Source organism: Mesoplodon densirostris, chromosome 3 (assembly GCF_025265405.1).
Source record: "Mesoplodon densirostris isolate mMesDen1 chromosome 3, mMesDen1 primary haplotype, whole genome shotgun sequence".
Taxonomy (NCBI): domain Eukaryota; kingdom Metazoa; phylum Chordata; class Mammalia; order Artiodactyla; family Ziphiidae; genus Mesoplodon; species Mesoplodon densirostris.
Window position 1 is genome coordinate 118,761,171 of NC_082663.1, and position 18,893 is coordinate 118,780,063.

At 43.8% G+C, this 18,893-nt stretch overlaps 1 protein-coding gene across 5 annotated transcripts in view; it reads right to left on the reverse strand.

Annotated features, from left to right (window-relative positions):
• The window catches only part of SIL1 (SIL1 nucleotide exchange factor), a 303,853-nt gene that overhangs the window by 184,056 nt on the left and 100,904 nt on the right, over positions 1-18,893 (reverse strand). For all 5 annotated transcript variants that reach the window (XM_060091988.1, XM_060091985.1, XM_060091987.1 and 2 more), the window contains one exon: positions 2,845-2,959. In XM_060091988.1, the coding sequence (XP_059947971.1) occupies positions 2,845-2,949 (105 nt within the window). In that variant the 5' untranslated portion in view covers positions 2,950-2,959. The remainder of the gene's footprint in view (positions 1-2,844; positions 2,960-18,893) is intronic.

Below are 18,893 nucleotides of genomic sequence, written 5' to 3' on the forward strand. Positions count from 1 at the left end.
AAGAAGAGCAGAGATTGAAGTCCAGGACTGCCTGGCTCCAAAGTGCATGCATGAATTCTGACTCACTTCTGTGTTTCTGTTCTTAGTCATGTGTTCTAACGGTTGTGCCCTGGGATGCTGAGGGAAGGAAGCAGGGTCAATGAGATCACCCCAGCACATTTATCAGTACATCCTCCTTCCCTTTAATGACTGTGTTTAAAGAAACACCGTCCCAGAGAAAGGGACGACCCTCTCTCTGCTCCAGCAGTGTCCTGAACAGGAGACAAAGACCAAGAGGTGAGGGAGGCCAGCCAGCCCTTGGGTCAGCTCTGAAGTAAATCTCATGCTCTGGTGACCTCTCAGTTGGCTTCTCCGAGCTCCCTTCCATGCTGAATCCTCTCTTCTCTCTGCCATCATTACTCTAAATACCAATTTCCTCTTAAGTGGCAAGAAATCCCAGCTAAGGTGTTAGCTGACAACAGCTTACCATGTCACACTTCCTTATAATTGTAACTGAGTAAGAGATTCTTAAAGACCAAAGCCTTCAAGATCCAAGAGAATGAATGAATCTCTCAAGGTAGGTGGATAGATGCTGTGACAGAGACAGACTGAGAAGGCAACATTTGGGATAGGAGCCTGGCTGACAGAGCCCTAAATTAAACAATGGAAGCAGCCAACCCTTACTAAAAAATAACAGCTGACATTTATTGACCATCCATTAGCCATATTGTGCCAGTGCCAATGCTAGGTGCTTTATATATACAATCACATTTAATCTACACTAAAATTTAAGAGGGAGGTACCAACCCTGTTTACACATGAGGAAACAAAGCTCAGAAATGGTCAAAGTAAAAAAAAAAAAAAAAAAAGAAATGGTCAAATTGCCAAAGTAGGAGGCAAAAGGGAGTTTACCAAGGCTCTGTGCTCCTTCCACTGGGTTCTACTACCTCCCTCATCATCCACCACCTTTTGAAGGCCAGTATACCACACAACCACATCCCTTTAGCATTCACACTGCTCCTAAGATGTGGCATCCAGGGAGATGCCATAGCAGGAGCCAGGAAAGGAGGCTGGCTCCAGATCATACCCTGATACACACAGCCAGCCTTTGCTGGGTGGCCATTAACCTGTACAAATGCCTTTGGGGAGGACAATTCCAGGTCACTAGGAGCATTTGCCTGGACTCTAGGCTCTGAACAAAGGATCATGACCACTCCCACCTCCCCCACCACCCATTTTCACTGTTGTGAAGGTGGCTGGCTGCATAATTTGGATTTTAAATGCCATCGGGGCAGCAATTTTTATGGTATGAGAGAAAAGATGCTTCAACTCCTACTTGTACTTAGCACATGATGAAAGATTATGACAAATGGATACAGCTTAGGAACAGACATAAGGATAAAAGCAGCTTTTGCTGATGAAAGTCAGTATTAACATTTTTCTGAGATTAGACTCAAAAGAGCTAATATAAATGGGCCAGAATAATTATGGCTCTGAAAGCTCATCTATTTGGTTGGACTATTATCTAAAAGAGACTTACTAACACACAGTCCTTAAGTAAATTCATCAGCATGCTTTTGTTAATTGTGCATCTGCTAAAGCTCATAATGGGGAGCACCCAGATCCTCATGAGCTGCAGGTTGGAGGGGACACAGCCCTGAGCCCTCGAGACACTTGGGTGCTTTTCTGGGCCAGGCTATGCCAGAAACAGCCCCAACTTCATGCCATGGCCAGTCCCAGCCTCAGGGGCCAATGGGATCCCAGTCTCATTCTCCTTGAAGAGGAGGCCAAAAAACGGCAGCAACAAGATCTTAGTCAAAGAACATTAAAAGCTCAAAAGGATTCGTGACTCCTAACTGTACATTCTCTCCTGCTCTACAAAGTGGGGAGAAAGGCAGAGAGAAAACAAATGACTTCAGAGAGAAGGTAGAAGCTTGCCATGAGCCAGAGGTGAACCTCAGCTGAGCTGGATTAAATTCATCACAATTGTCATTTGCACTTCAAGGCCCTCCGGCTCCAAAGCCTCCAGCACTTTACCCAACATTTAAGTGGGACCCCTGGGGTTGGAGAAGGTGGCCAGGGGAGGGTGAAACTGTGAGAGAGCTGACAGTCAGGGCATCTCAAGGGAGAGGAAAGAGAGGGCATTGGGAGTTGATCAAGGGTAGGCTGTTGGTGGGGCAGGCCAGGGAAATGGGGCCAGGACACCCTGCAGCCAGGCCAAGCTCAGGGCTTTCTCAGGCATTCTGCCCCTGCCTTTGGCAATGACAGAAACCCTCAGCAATGAGGTCTGGGTTAATGAAAAGGAGGCTGTAAAGAACATGGAGAAAAGGACAGAGGGAAAGAGGATACAGAGAATGCACATGGATGAGCAGAGTAGACAAAGAAGCAGTCTTACTTGGTGCTCACCACACAGGCACCCAGCCCCTTGGGGAGAATCCTGACCTTCCCAGCTCTGCCACAAACTAGCTTTATAATGTTGGCCAAGTTACTTAATATCTCTGAGACTTAATCTCCTCCTTGTCAAATGAGGATAATAACTGTAGTTGTCTACTTCATAGGGTTGTTGAGGGGATTAAATAAGAATACATATAAAGCACATAATACAATGCTTGGTACATAGTAAGCTAATCATATTATCATCATTGTTATTATATCATTATCATCATCCTCATCTTTTCGCCAAAGAGAAACTGTGTCGTAAGCTTTAAACAGAGGCCAGAGGACTAAGGGATGGGGGAAGAAGTACACATACTATGTGACCCAGCACTGGTCACATTCCTATAAGAAACTCCCACAGCAGCTCTGGTGGCATGGAGGCTTTCTTGGACCCAAAAAAGATCCCTCTATTTGCGGTAAGACACTTACCGAGTTCTTATGACTGAGGCAGAAGGTGAAGCAGGAGGTCATCAGCATGCCGAGTAGCATGCCCAGAGGAGCCATCCTAAATAGGAGCAGGCTCTGGTGAGGCATAGTTAGGGGCCTGAGGAATGTAAACACAGAAAATAGAAGGTCAACAGGAAGCTGGTGTTTGACACCCCTCCCCCTGCCCCAGCATAGTGATTCCCATGATGTCACTTTTTTGACAGATGTCAAACATTTCAGATGATGTCAGACATTTCCTGAATAGAGGTATCACAGGTCTTTTACCCCAAAGGCAGATCAACCTGAAGTAAGCCTCCATTCCGCCATATGGGGAGATATGCCTTGGTTAAAACTGTACAGTAAACCAGGACCCTTGCATGAGCTATAATAGCCCTGGTCCCTTCCTTCTTCATTATCCGGGTTGTTATCAGGTTGCACAGGGTGGTATTGGCTATGGTGAAGAGAGAAGGAAACTAACCAAATGATCTGTGTGTGAACAGACATGGGCCCAAATTCATATGAGCCTTTATAACCATTCACTTCTAAACCATATCCACTGTTATACCTGAAGACATACCATCAGCACCCTCTAAAACAGCAAAGTTCAATATTCCCAAGCCATAAAGCCTTTTACATCACTTTTCAGACAGTCAAAAACACCAAAGTGCAGGCCCTAGTAGCTGTTAAAATTTAAATAACACAAGGATAAAAGGATACTCCATGTTCACAGATTGGAGGCTTAATAATGTTAAGACAACAATACTACCTAGAGCAATATGCAGATTCAATACAATCCCTATCAAAATCCCAGTGGTGGGGAATTGGGGAATTCCCTGGCGGTCCAGTGGTTAGGATTTGGCACTTTCACTGAAGTGGCCCAGGTTTGATCCTTGGTCGGGGAATTAAGATCCCACAAGCCACAGCATGGCCAAAAAAAAAAAAAAAAAAAAAAAACCAATGGTGATGTTTTACAGAAATGGAGAAACCCATCCTAAAATACATATGGAATTTCAAGGGACCCAGAACATAAAAACACAGAAAGAGAAGAACAAAGTTGGAGGACGCACACTTCCTGATTTCAAAACTTACTACAAAGCTAGAGTAATCAAAACACTGTGGCACTGGCATAAGGACAGACATACAGACCAATGGAATAGAATTGAGAGCCCAGAAAAAATTACATATATGATCAATTGATTTTCAGCAATGGTACCAAGACAATTCAATGGGGAAAGGACAGTCTCTCCAACAAACTGTTCTGGAACAACTGGATTTCCACATGCAAAAGAATGAAGTGGACCCTTCCCTTACATAATATATTAAAATTAACTCAAAATGGATCAAAGATATAAACTGAAGAGTTAAAATTCTTAGAAGAAACATAGGGAAAATCTTCATAACCTTAGATTTGGCAATACTTTCTTAAATAAGATACCCAAAGCACGGACGATAAAAGAAAAAATAAATAAATGGAACTCCTTCAAAATTAAAAAATTTTGTGCCTCAAAGGACATTATTAAGAGAGTGAAAAGACAACTCAAAAAATTAGAAAAATATTTCTAGATCATCTATCTTAAGGGTTTAGTATCCAGAATATATAAACAACACCTACAACTCAACAACAAAAAAAACAAGCAAGCTAAATTAAAACAGGCCAAAGACTTGAATAGACATTTCTCCAAAGAAGATATACATATGCCAACAGGGACATTAAAGGATTCTCAACATCATTAATCACTAAGGTAATGCAAACCAAAGCCACAATGAGATACTGTACCATTTTACATCCACTACTATGGCTATAATTAAAAAAAAAAAAAAAAAACAGAAAGTAACAAATGTTAACAAGGATGTAGAGAAACTAAAATCCTAGTACATTGCTGGTGGGACTGTAAAATGGTGCAGCTGCTGTGGGACAGTTTGGCAGTTCCTCAAAAAGTTAAACATAGAACTACTATATATATATAATCCAGCAATTCCACCCCTAGGTATATATTCCACCCAAAAGTTCTGAAAACATTGACTCAAACAGATACTTCCATGTGAATGTTCACAGCATCATTATTGACAACAGCCAAAAAAGTGGAACAACTTAAGGATTCATCAACAGATGATTTTTTTTCAAATGTGGTACATACAATGGAATATTATTCAGCCATAAAAAGAATGAAATTCTGGGGGCCTCCCTGGTGGCGCAAGTGGTTGAGAGTCCGCCTGCCGATGCAGGGGATACGGGTTTGTGCCCCGGTCTGGGAGGATCCCATATGCCGCGGAGCGGCTGGGCCCGTGAGCCATGGCCGCTGGGCCTGTGCGTCCGGAGCCTGTGCTCCGCAACGGGAGGGGCCACAGCAGTGAGAGGCCCGCATACCGCAAAAAAAAAAAAAAGAATGAAATTCTGATACATGCTTCAACATGAATGAACCTTAAAAACATTATGCCAAGTGAAATAAGCTAGACACCAAAGAATAGATACTGTATGTTTCTACTTAAGTGAAATACCTAGAATAGGCAAACTGGAGCAGTAAAAACATTTTGGTCAGTAAACTAGAGTGGAAGTCAAAAGAACTTAATCCAAACTGGCAAGTGACCTCAGAAAGAAAGGCAGAAAGAAAAAAAAATAACAAATTAAAAAAGCAAAAAAGAAAAACACCTTAGAAAAATTCAGAACCTGTCAGTATCAGCCCAGACCCTTATAAAAGGTTTTTGTGTTGGTCACTCAGCCCCAATACACCTCATTAGGCAGTTTACTCAGAAGAGTCTTAAATGAATTAATTATAAGGGAAACACCTCTGGAGAGCATGGGGTTTTACCTTTTCTCTTTCCTACTCCTGCCACACTCCTCCATGTTCCACCCCAATAAATTGGTCCTGTGACAAGATTGCAGTGGAACCCAAAGCCCTGCCTGAACCCACTATAAGAAGTTATTACCCAGTGACCAGCCCACACCTTCTTGGGGGCAGACGGAAACTTTCCCTAAGGACATCTGGAGCCGTGAAGGAAAACAGCCCTGCTGGACCGGGACTGTGCTAAAAAAGCACAGCCAAATGGAAAAGCAAAGGCTTGGGAGCTAAAAATAGATGCTATACTCACCCAGCAGCAAAAGCCTTTGCTTTCTGCCAGTTTCTCCCCTCTTTTTTTGTAGACAAAATGGAACAGCTGAGTGCCACATGAGCTTTCCCCAGCAACCTGGCTCCTTGGGGCACCAATCACACTGAAAGACACAGACTCAGTTCATAGCACAGCACTAGGTTCTGGACAGGTGCCTGGCCATGTCTGGGTGTGCAGAGGAGTGGGAGTGCAAGGCTCGATGAGGATGAACAAGGGACAGAAGCTGCCACATCAAGAATGAGAAGTCAAGAAAGGCCCAGGGAGATGGGTCCCAAGAGGACACAGCCCTAGAGCTTCCTATAATGTCCCATACCTTTTTTATTCTTGCATCCTTGGCTGTGGGGAAAAGGAGAATAAAAAATGGAAGTAGGGGACTCACAGCATTATCAGGACAACATACATTAAGAGAGAAAAGGATTATCCAAAAGCCACAGACTTCCCTTCCCCTACGTGAGACCGTTCATGTGTATATGCATATACACACACAGAGAGAGTTAGACGCTTCCTTCTTACAGCCAGGGATAAACACCTGGAACTCATGCTGGGGGGAAATAATGAGAAGGAACAGAGAAATGAGAATGAAATCAAGGGCAAAGATGACAAATGAGCAGAAGGAGGAGGCCTAGAAGGGACTGAGGAAGAAGAGGTTGGGGGCAGCTGATGCACTAACAGCATACCCACCTCCTGGAGTGGGATGGCAGGCCGGGTGAGAGAAATGGCAGCTCCCACAGGGCTCCTTGCTGCCTCCATCACCTGCACACACACTAACGCCCTCAGAAGCATTTTCTGACAATACTAAGGAAGACAGGTCGATTCACAAATGGATCCATCATCTCCCCCACCCCCAATAATTCCATGTGGACTGCACACCTGACCTGTTCATTGGCTCCATATATTTTCTTATGAATCAGAGATAAAGAGAGAGAGAACACGGTGTGGGGGGGACAGTGCCTGGGGAGAGGCCTAGGAGCAGTGAGGCTGGGAGAAAGGTGTGAGACAGTTTCCCAGGCATTGCAAGGGTACCCAGAGAACAAGTGCAAACTCTGCAGCACGCAGGCATGGGTAATGCTGTCCTCTGTCCTCATAAGGCCTGGCCTGTAATTATGTCACCTGGGCTTTGTCCTTATTCAAGAAGTGGCGATGTAGAGCAAGCAGGCACGTTTTCCCTTGGGCTTTACACTGAAGCTGGGGGGAAGGGGGAAAGAGGGAAAGGAGAAGTGGCCCACAGTTTGGTTCTGCCAGGATGGTCCACCATCACAAGCAGGGACATAGGCAGCAGCAGCAGCAAAAGAAAACCTCAGACCCTGACATAAGTAAAGCCAAAGTCATGGAATCCCACTGAGGCATAGTTTGGCACTTGGCCTGAGGTTAGCGCCCTCCCCAAATCACTTGCCACCCACTAACGCTGAGTTCACCTGATCACCTGCTCCTGTACACCCTGGATAACAAACCTTCCCATCATCCTTGGCTCTCAAAAGAAGACAGAACTACATCTTTTCATTTATGGCCTTCTTCTGACTTACAATACCATCACTCAGTCCAGGAAAGGGGAATGCATTTCAGTGTTCCACCAGTAACTCTTTCCTTAAGTATCCTTGGGCTTTGAGACAAAAAAGATAATAAGGTACTTGAGATGCCCATTTTTCTATCAAAACTGGCCACGTGTAGTCTGTACTTCTACTTAAATAGAGGTTGGATGCTCTCAGCAATCTGTATTGCCAGCCTGGAGCAGATGCTTGGGGCACAGGTGGGAGAAGGCCCTTGGACTCACTAGCCCTTGCCTCTCTGGTGCCTTATATTCTCCTCTCAATTCAGACAGGACTCTAGGAGGGGACTGGGCCACATATAAACAAGACATCTTCCCGTAACTTTTATCTTCTCTTAAGGCAGGAACACAAAAGAATGGCATGAGGATGGCAGGAAGCCAACAGAGGAAGGAGGAGTGGAACTGCTGGACCTCCTAAAGCTTCTGACATGCTGGTAGGTCCCATGGACAGTGGCTGCTCTCCAGTCTCAGGGCCAGAGCACAGGGGGAACAGGTAAACATCACAAGTGTTCTGGGCAGGGAGACCCACCTCAGCAGCCTGCCTGGGAACGCTTGGAACTCCCATCTTATAAAATGCTCATGTTCTTAACCTACAGTGTATATCCATGTATTTGTTTCCCCAAATCTTTTGGAAAAAGTGAAAGGGCAAGAATTTCTACTTCCATCTTATAAGAAGGAAATTAAAGCAAAGAGATTTAAAACATTGGGTTGAAAGTACAGTACATGAATTTAGATTCAGACACATCTAAGGCCAAGTCTTGGCTCTGCCAATTTCTAGCTATGTGATCCTGGACACACACTTCACTAGGCCTCAGTTTCTTCATCTATAAAATGGGCATAATAAGAGCTCCTACTTCAAAGAGTATTAGGGAGGATTAAATAAAACAATGCGTGGAAAGTACACGGTACAGCACCTGGCACCTAGTTATCACACCATCATTAGACCGGGGATGAGGACTTGCCCCTGGTCCCACAGGCAGTCAGAGCCAGGCCAGGCACCCTAGAAACACTCTCCAGAGCTCCCTGACTCCTGCAGGATCTGCATACCCTCTAGCTGACCCCACATCTCAAATTTTAGGACCAAAGCCTTTTGCTGGGTATCTGCTTTCAGGAGGTGAAGGAAACAGATGTTAGAGGAGGATCCCCACAGCTAAAAATGGAGAGACCCCAGCCAGTTTTCTGCTGAGCACCGAGGCAGACCCAGCCCATTCAGTGCTTTTCCCAGCATATTAGTGTCCAGAGAGCCAGGCCACCATCATGTAGAACTTCCACTTGCAGGAACAGCTATAAGACAGTCTTCTGCTTTACAAACTGACAGTTAGAGGATAAGCTCTTCCCACAAACACGTTCATTACTATTTATGTGCTACACAAACCCATACACACACACACACACACACACACACACAGAGTCACTCACCTCTACACAAATAGAAGCTCACTGCCTAATTTGGGCAGACAAATATGAATCTGAAAAAACAATGCAAAGAGAACATTGAAAGGATAGTCCTGACAAGGAAGAACAATGTGCAAAGGCTTAGGAAAAGAAATGGATTTTTAAAGAATAATTTGAAGGACAAGAGAAGTAAGTTTGAAGAGGTCAGACAAACAGGCTTTTTCCCCATAAGACATAAATTAAACAAAGTCAGGAGGTAGACAGCAATTAAATAAAAAGAGGCTTTGAACTGCAAAAGAAATGTGGCTTCTAACCCCAGTCTAGCCCTAACTGGCTGGGAGGCTGGACCTGGAGCATCCTTAAGCCACTGACCATTTGTGTAATGGCAACAGTGTGTGCCCCAAATACTGAAGTCATGCCTAAGGCCATGCAAATGGGGACTGCTCTCAACAAACCCAAGGCACCCTAAAAGGAAAGTGATCAGGTGAGGCTACTGGAGGGTAAAAAGTTCACAATGGATCCAAGCCTCTGCCTGACCAGAGAGTTACAAGGCCAAAATCCGCTTGTACAGCCTGCAAGGGAGAGCCCAAGTGAGGCCTTTCCAGTGGCAACACAGAGACAGGTGCTGGCCCTGCCAGAGAGCACATGGAGCCAAGAAGGGCTCCACAGGCCCAGCTGGGACTGGAGCTCTAGAAGGAAGGCAACACAGGATGGGATGAAATAGGAAGGGGGCATTCCTGACCCCTCCTTAATACTCTGTACTCCAAAATGTGGGGGACATGGCCAATCCCATCCCTACCCCAGTAGAGAAGAGAACAGATCTTCAAGAAGGTAGCTAAGTCACTACTAAATATAGAATAGATAACCAACAAGGACCTACTGTATAGCACAGGGAAATACACTCAATATCTTGTAATAACCTATAATGGAAAGGAATCTGAAGAAGAATAAATAGATATGTATAACTGAATCACTTTGCTGTACATCTGAAACTAATACAACATTGTAAATCAACTGTATTTCAATTAAAAAAAATTTTTTAAATGGTAGCTAAGCATGTTAACAAAAAACTGCAATCTCGGAGACAAAAGACAGTGCTCCCTCTAAAAGAAATCAGGTGACAAGTAGAGTGATTGAATAAAAAGGAGCCCAGCCTGGCCCTCTCCAGACCCATCCTATTCAGCCCCAGCCTTCAAAGAATCTGAATGCTAGAAGGGAGCTTAAGACTTAGTCTTCATTTGGACTGCTAACAATCCAAAAGACACAGCAGGCACTTGATACCTACACACAGAAAAACCAGAATTCAATGCCTTCAGGTATGGGCTTGTCACTGCATCCAGGAAGGCTCTGGCAACTTCATGCCTGTTGAAGACAAAGAGGTAGAGAGGACTAGGGCAGAAGAAGAATTTTGGTGCCATCACCCAGAGGTGACAACCGAAGCAATAATAGAGTTCCTGTATTACGGAGAAAACTTAAAGAGAAAGGAACAATGGGCCAAGAAGAGTTTTCAAGCCATGACTGTATGTTAGGAAAAGAAAGAGGATGGGACTTCCCTGGTGGTTCAGTGGTTGAGAATCCGTCTTGCAATGCAGCGGATGCCGGTTCGATCCCTGGTGGGGGAACTAAGATGCCATATGCCGTGGGGTAACTGAGCCCACACACCACAAGTACAGAGCCCAGGTGCTCTGGAGCCCACATGCCACAACTAGAGAACCTGCGCACTGCAACTAATGAGCCCACGTGCCACAACTAAGACCCAACGCAGCCAATAAATAAATAAATTTTTTTTTAGAAAAGAAAGAAAGAGGAGCAATCCAGGGACCAAGATGAAGAACATTAAGAATAGTGCAGAATTACACAGGTCAAGAGAGGGAATCCTGAGAAAATCAAGTTGTGGGTTCAACAGTCAAGAGGTCAGTCAGAACAAGGATGAGAAAAGCCACTGGATTTGGCAACAAGGAAGCTGGAGGGCCCTTCAAAAGAGGGCACACTTGTGAAGAAATAGAGGCACAAAGATAGAACACCTGGAAAAGTTGAGTAGGTCCACTGAAGTTTGGAAATTTGGGGCCACTTCTCTAAATCCAATTTTTTCAACCTTTCCCCTAGAGTCATAATGATAACAGAGAAAATACTGAGCCCGGTGGTCATATAGAGAGATTCTCTGGTGCCATATGGTAGGTTCCCTTGATGGAGTAGAGCTACCCCTCAACACACACATCCTCAGGATAGTGATGGGCACAGTCACATCAGTAGAGAAAGGAGGCAAGGAGACAAAGCCTCCAAGAACAAACTCCCATCAGACACACAACTCCACCTTCTCTGAGCTCTCCGCCATGCCTCAGACCGCTCTGAAGCTTTAGTCCTTACACTCTGTAGAGCTGTAATAATCATAATTATAGCACTTGGACCGAGGGATAAAGAGAAATACCCGCATGACACCAAATTCCCTAGTATTAAAATGCAGTATTTGGGCAGCCCAGAAGAAAATAAATTCTGTATAATAATAATTATAGTCAACATTTATAGAGCACTTTCTATGTTCCAAGCAAAGTTCTAAGCTCATTTACTCTTCACCACAACCCTGTGATGGGGTTCTAATATGCTGCTTATTTTGCCCATGAGGGGACTAAAATTCAGAGAGGTTAAGTAATTTGCCCAAGTTCACACAGTCAGAGAGTGGTAGAGTCAGGAATCAAAGCCATTCCGGCCCCAGAACACATACTCTTTCTACAGACCATGCTGCCTTTCCATTGGTCTATGAAATCAGCCATTCATTTTATTTGTTTTGCAACAATGTGAATAAAAAGGCACACATTTTGTGTCAGGAGAGAAATTTTTTTTTTTTTTTTTTTTAAGAAGATGTTAGGGGTAGGAGTTTATTAATTAATTCATTTATTTTTGCTGTGTTGCGTCTTCGTTTCTGTGGAGGGCTTTCTCTAGTTGTGGCAAGCGGGGGCCACTCTTCATCGCGGTGCGTGGGCCTCTCACTGTCGCGGCCTCTCTTGTTGCGGAGCACAGGCTCCAGACGCGCAGGCTCAGTAGCTGTGGCTCACAGGCCTAGTTGCTCCGCAGCATGTGGGATCTTCCCAGACCAGGGCTCGAACCCGTGTCCCCTGCATTGGCAGGCAGATTCTCAACCACTGCGCCACCAGGGAAGCCCTGGAGAGAAATTTTTTAATGAGCCTACTGGAGCCCTCTTGCGGAGAGAGCCACTTCTACCACATCTATATTTCTGCACATCATACACACACACACATGTACACACACATGCACACACATTTTGATTACTGAATGTCCTTCGCACAGCCCAGCCCACAGTAGAGACACAGACATTCAAGAAGAAGAAGGCCCTTGCCTCAGACTGCAACCAGTTCACTGGCACCCTGTGTGACTTGACCTCTTAACCTCCCATAACTCAGGCTCCCCAGCTGTACAAGAAGCAAAAGCATCCTTGCTCTCCCTCACAGAGTCCAGCACAAAGCACTCCCCCTTATACCCAACTGTCTGGAAAGAACTTAGCAGAGGGGAGGAGAGAACTATATTGGGTAAAAGTTGGCCAAGATGATATACAAGCTCATTTACAACTAGTCTATGATCCTATTCCCCACGCATGAAATATATAGGACAGGATTATTTCTACATGGCAGATGAAGAAAATAGAACCCAAAAGGGTGAATGGGGCTTGCCTAAGCACACCAGCAAGCAACCAGGCAAAGTAGAGGAATATACCAGCCGTGGTCAGTGTATTTTCCACTAGGCTCCAGACTGCACGTTTCTAGCAGGGAGTGGGCAAGGAAATCTACTCCTTATACTTGCTCCCCGACACTGCGTGAGGTCCTTAGAGTGATCAGCCTGTGTCTCATGACAGCAGCCAAGGTTACCAAAAACTCTACTCAACTCCATCTCCACTCCAGACCTGGACTTCCACCCAGGTCTCCCCAATTAGTTGTGGGACTTTGGGCCAGCCACTTAACCTCTCTCCAAGTTTCAATTCCTTCATCTAAAAAGGGACTTAATAGTAACTATTTTGTAGGATGGGTGTTAGCATTAAATGAGATGACATGAAGCATACAGCACAATGCTTGACACAAACCAAGGGCTCAAGAAGCTTGTAGCTCTCACTAACAACTACTGTTAGAGAAAATTCTGAGCAAAGGACAGGATAAACAAAAGCAGTGAGGCTTCACCCCCATATAGAAATGTCTTCTGTTCTGATAATCAAGCCTCTCCTTGGAACCCAGCTTCCCTGAGCTGCAAATCTGCCCACACCTGGACTACACTCTAGGTGGCTACAGAGGCATTTCCATTGAAACCTTTAAGCAATATTGGCTGGCTCTGCATCAGTGCCCACTGGAGAGTTGACTAAGAACAACCACTTCAGAGCCCAGCTTCCTGGTGATTCAGGCCTGTCTTCATATTCCTGCTGCTGCTCTCATACCTCTGAGAGAATAGGGAAGGCAGGAGCAGCAGGGGCAAATTCAGCAGACTTAGACTGCCCCAGACAGGGTCAGTTGCTGTCCAGGGAGTAAGAGCTCCAGGGCCACCTCCTTCCCTCTCCTTTTAAACTAATAACTATATCTCCTAACAGTAAGCATGATGGGCTTTCTTTATAGACTGCTCCCCAAGAATACCAGGACCTTCATACATTCATCTACAAACCACAGTCTGGGGCTGGAGAGGGATCAGAGTTCATCTTTCCTTTCCCCTGCTGTGTCCAAACTTCCAGCAAAGGTCAGGGCCTCATAGTGGGACTATGATAGGATAGGGAGGAAGGTATGACTTCTAGTCCATAGCTCCAAATGGACTATCTGCAAATCAGTAAGCACACTAACACTTATTCTGTGCCAGCCACTGTGGCACTTTGGATTACAAGCATTCAGCATTCACACTCTAGAAACAGGTACCTCAGGTCCCCTGAGCACACTGGGAACCATACTGTATAACAGAACATACAAAAGATACCATCACTGTCCGCAGGTGTTTTATGTCCTGTTGACCATCAGTGAGTAGCATGGTTTTCCATATCTGAGTCTCAGACAGTAAAATTAAGCAGAAAGTGCTCTTAAGGAATATGCCGTGAGAAAATAGATACTGTTCTGGGCAACTTGAGACACAAATTGTAACTTTGAAATGATGAGATGGGCAACAATTAAGGTGATCCTTAAACTAATTGAGGAACCCCAAGAAAACAGCATTTACTTACAGGAAACCTTAGTGGCAGCATAAGTACGGATCACCAATCACTGAACTCGCGACTACCATATTGGCATTGACTATGCCCTCGAGGTAAGTCAGCAACTGAAACAACATATTTTATTTTTAACACACCTGAGAGTCTAAGACTATTCATAATTCCAGATCCTTAAAAACTTGAAAGGAGAATAAATTTTAAAGTGTACACATTTACATACGTGGGCAGAAATACAAAAATCAGATGCTTCTCAACACAGCTCAGGGAGCCATAACTCATGGTTTTCAGAATCCCACCTAACACCCAGAGAAAATCTGGGCGCCTTCTCTGAGAGATTGTGGGAGGCTGGGTAGGTAGCCAAGAAACAAAGAAACCTAAACTCAGCACTTGGCAAGACAATTAAGGAGCAGAGGATTTTAAATGCATTGTTTCTGACTCTAAATATGTCTACATTTATTACCAATTTGGGATCAGAAACCACATTTAGTTCTGCCATGACCACGCACTAAAAATATTAAGCAGAGTATTGCCTAGGAAACAGCAGTCCTCCCTGCTGCAGCAGTCCCATTTCAGAGCTGACTCTGCCATGGTCTCAGGGCTCCCCATCCTGGGCTTTGCTAAGAGCCCAGTCACAAGCAGAACTGCCACTGTCCTGACAAAGCCTCGCTTGCTTTTTAGAAAGCAGCAGTAGGAGCTTCCTTGGTGGCGCAGTGGTTAAGAATCCACCTGCCAATGCAGGGGACGTGGGTTCGAGCCCTGGTCTGGGAAGATCCCACATGCCACGGAGCAACTAAGCCCATGTGCCACAACTACTGAAGCCCATGCGCCTAGAGCCTGTGCTCTGCATGCAACGGGAAGCCACTGCAATGAGAAGCCCATGCACCGCAACGAAGAGCAGCCCCCGCTCGCCACAACTAGAGAAAGCCCACACACAGCAACGAAGACCCAATGCAGCCAAAAGTAAATTAATTAAAATTTTTTTAAAAAGCAAGCAGCAATAGGAGCCAGGGCTAGAGACTACACAACCTCCTCATCCTCTCCAAGGCTGTGTTACGTGGTCAGTGAAATTCCATTTCATGGGCCTATAACAACTACAACCCAATCTGACTGGGAGCTCCGCAAGGGTAGGGACAACGTCCACCTAAACCACTGCTGTATCCTCACTGCCTAGCACTGTGGCAGACGCTCGAAAAATATCTGTTAGTTGAATAAAATTAATAATCTAAAAGGGGGTCACGTGGAATACACAATGGAAAATAATGTCAGTGAAAATATGAACTATAGTGAAACATGAAAACAGATACATAAAATACTGTTGAATGAAGAACATAATGGCACATGTATATAAAATATTAGTACTTTGAAAAAAAGTGTATGTAGCCATCTCTGTGATCAGACATGAAGTTATTAGAATTATGGAAAGCTATGTTCAATGAGGTCTTTCTTCCTAAAATGTTAGACATATGAGAAAATACTTAAAATAAACATTATTTTCAACACAGAACCTGTTCCCTTATCTACTTTTTTAAAATAAGTTTATTTATTTATTTATTTTTGGCTGCGTTGGGTCTTTGTTGCTGCGCATGGGCTTTCTCTAGTTGCAGTGAGCAGGGGCTACTCTTCATTGCTGTGTGTAGGCTTCTCATTGCGGTGGCTTCTCTTGTTGCTGAGCATGGGATCTAGGCATGCGGGTTTCAGTAGTTGTGGTACACAGGCTCAGTAGTTGTGGCTCACAGGCTCTACAGCGCAGGCTCAGTAGTTGTGGCACACAGGCCCAGTTGCTCCATGGCATGTGGGATCTTCCCGGACCAGGGCTCAGACCCGTGTCTTCTGCAATGGCAGGCGGATTCCCAACCACTGCACCACCAGGAAAGCCCTCCCTTATCTACTAATTCGTTCTGGTGCCTGGGATCACAGAGACCTTGTTCAGCAAGACCATCCATCTATCACGGAAAGAGAGAGCACAAGGAAAGAGCTGCAGTCTTAAAATCCAACTTATCAAGTTGACCTTTTTTTACCAGACGATTTCCAGTCTGCATCACCAGTATGACTGGCTCCCTAGACAGGTGGCCAAGATGGAGGTGCAGAGACCAAAAAAAAAAAAAGGATGCCAGAGCTCCAAAGAGGTATCCCCACACCACACAGCCCATGGCCTACTACCCAGCAATGTGCCTATTAAGAAAGGTAACAGATACCAATCCTTCTAAAATTTCCAAAAAAAGAAGAAAAGGGAACACTTCTTAATTCATTCTGTGAGACCAGAATTACCCTCACACCAAAGCAAGACAAGGACACTACAAGAAATCTACAGACCAGTACCCTTATGAATATACATGCAAAAATCCTCAACAAAATATTAGCAAGGGAAATTCAGCAGCATATCAAAAGGATTATACAACATGATCAAATGGGATTTATCCTAGGAACACAAGGGTGGTTCATCACATGAAAATTAATCCATTTAATACATTACATTGGTAGAGTGAAGGAAAAAAAAACACATGATCATCTCAATTGACATAGAAAAGGCAGTTGACAAAATCCAACATCGTTTCGTGATAAAAACACTCAATAAACCAGGGATAGAAAAGAACTTCCTTAACATAATTAAGGTCATATATGAAGAACCAACAGCTAACATCATACTCAATGATGAAAGACTAAAAGTTTTTCCTCTAAGATCAGGAATAACACAAGGATGCCTGCTTTTGTCACTTAGATTCAACATAATACTGGAAGTTCTAGCCAAAGCAATTAGGCAAGAAAAAGAAATAAAAGGCATCCATATTAGAAAGGAATAAGCAAAACTATCTGTTTGCAGGTGACTTGATCTTATACAAAGAAAACTCTGAAGAATCTACAAACAAAAACTATTAGAGCTAATAAATTCAGCAGGTACAAAAGTTGCAGGTACAAAATCAAAACTCAAATCAGTTGTATTTCTATACACTAACAACTAGCAATCCAGAGAGAAAATTAAGAAAATAATTCCATTTAAAATAGTATCAGGGGCCTCCCTGGTGGCGCAGTGGTTAAGAGTCCGCCTGCCGATGCAGGGGATACGGGTTCGTGCCCCGGTCTGGGAGGATCCCATATGCCGCGGAGCGGCTGGGCCCGTGAGCCATGGCCGCTGGGCCTGCGCATCCGGAGCCTGTGCTCCGCAACGGGAGAGGCCACAACAGTGAGAGGCCCACATACCGCAAAAAGAAAAAAAAAAAAAATAGTATCAGGGCTTCCCTCATGGTGTAGTGGTTAAGAATCCACCTGCCAATGCTGGGGACACAGATTCGATCCCTGGCCTGGGAAGAGCCCACATGCCATGGAGCAGCTAAGCTCATGTGCCACAACTACTGAGCCTCCACTCTAGAGTCTGCGAGCCACAACTACTGAGCCCACGCACCACAACTACTGAAGCCCACGTACCGTAGAGCCTGCAAGCCACAACTACTGAGCCCACACGCCGCAACTACTGAAATCCATGTGCTCTAGGGCCTGCGTGCCACAACTACTGAGCCCGCATGCTGCAACTACTGAAGCCTGCACGCCTAGAACCTGTGCTCTGCAACAAGAGAAGCCACTATAGTGAGAAGCCCGCGCACCGCAACAAAGAGTAGCCCCAGCTCACTGCAACTAGAGAAAGCCCACACACAGCAACAAAGACCCAACATGGCCAAAAATAAATTTTAAAAAATAAATAAATAAAATAGCATCAAAAAGAATAAAATACTTAGGAATAAATTTAATCAAAGAAAGCCTTTAACCAAGACAAAAGACTTATACACTGAAAACTACAACACATTACTGAAAGAAATTAAAGAAGACCTAAATAAATAGAAAGATGTTCTGGGTTCCTGAACTGGAAGACTTAATTTCGTTAAGATGACAATACTACCCAAAGCAATATACAGATTCAACATATTCTCTGTCAAAATCACAAAAGCATTTTTTGCAGAAATGAAAAAACTAATCTTAAAATTCATATGTAATTTCAAGGTACCCTACCCAAAATAATCCTGAAGAACAAAGTTGGAGGAGTCACACATCCTGATTTCAAAACCTTACCACAAAGCTACAATAATCAAAACTCACATAAAGATAAACATATACTCTTATATTGACATAAGGATAAACATACCCTCTTATATCATTACATCAATTGATTTTTAACAAGGGTGCCATTGACTAAAAATGGAGCAAAGATTTAAATTTAACAGCTAAAACTATAACATTCTTGGAAGAAAATGTATGGGCCAAACTTCATGACCTTGGATAGGGCAACAGTTTCTTAAATATGACACAAAACCACAAGTGATAAAAGAAGAAAATAGATAAATTGCACTTCATCAAAATTTAAAAACTTTGGTAAACAATGAGGTGCTACTGTACAGCACAGTAAACTATATTCAATATCCTGTAATGAACCATAATGGAAAAGAATATAAAAACAAATGTGTGTGTGTATATATATATATATATATGTATAACTGAATCACTTTGCTATACAGCAGAAATTAACACATTATAAATCAACTATACTTCAATAAAAAAAATAAATTTTTAAAAACTTTTGTGCTTCTCATTAGCAAGAGAATGAAAAGATAACCCACAGAACGGGAGAAAATGTTTGCAAATCACCTATCTAATAAGGGCTTACCATCCAGAACACATAACAACAACTACAACTCAACAACAAGACATGCAACCCAATTTAAAAATGGGCAAAGAACTTGAATAGGTATTTCTCCAAAGAAGATATGCAAATGGCCAATAAGCACATAAAATGATGCTCGGTATCACTGATAATTGTGGAAA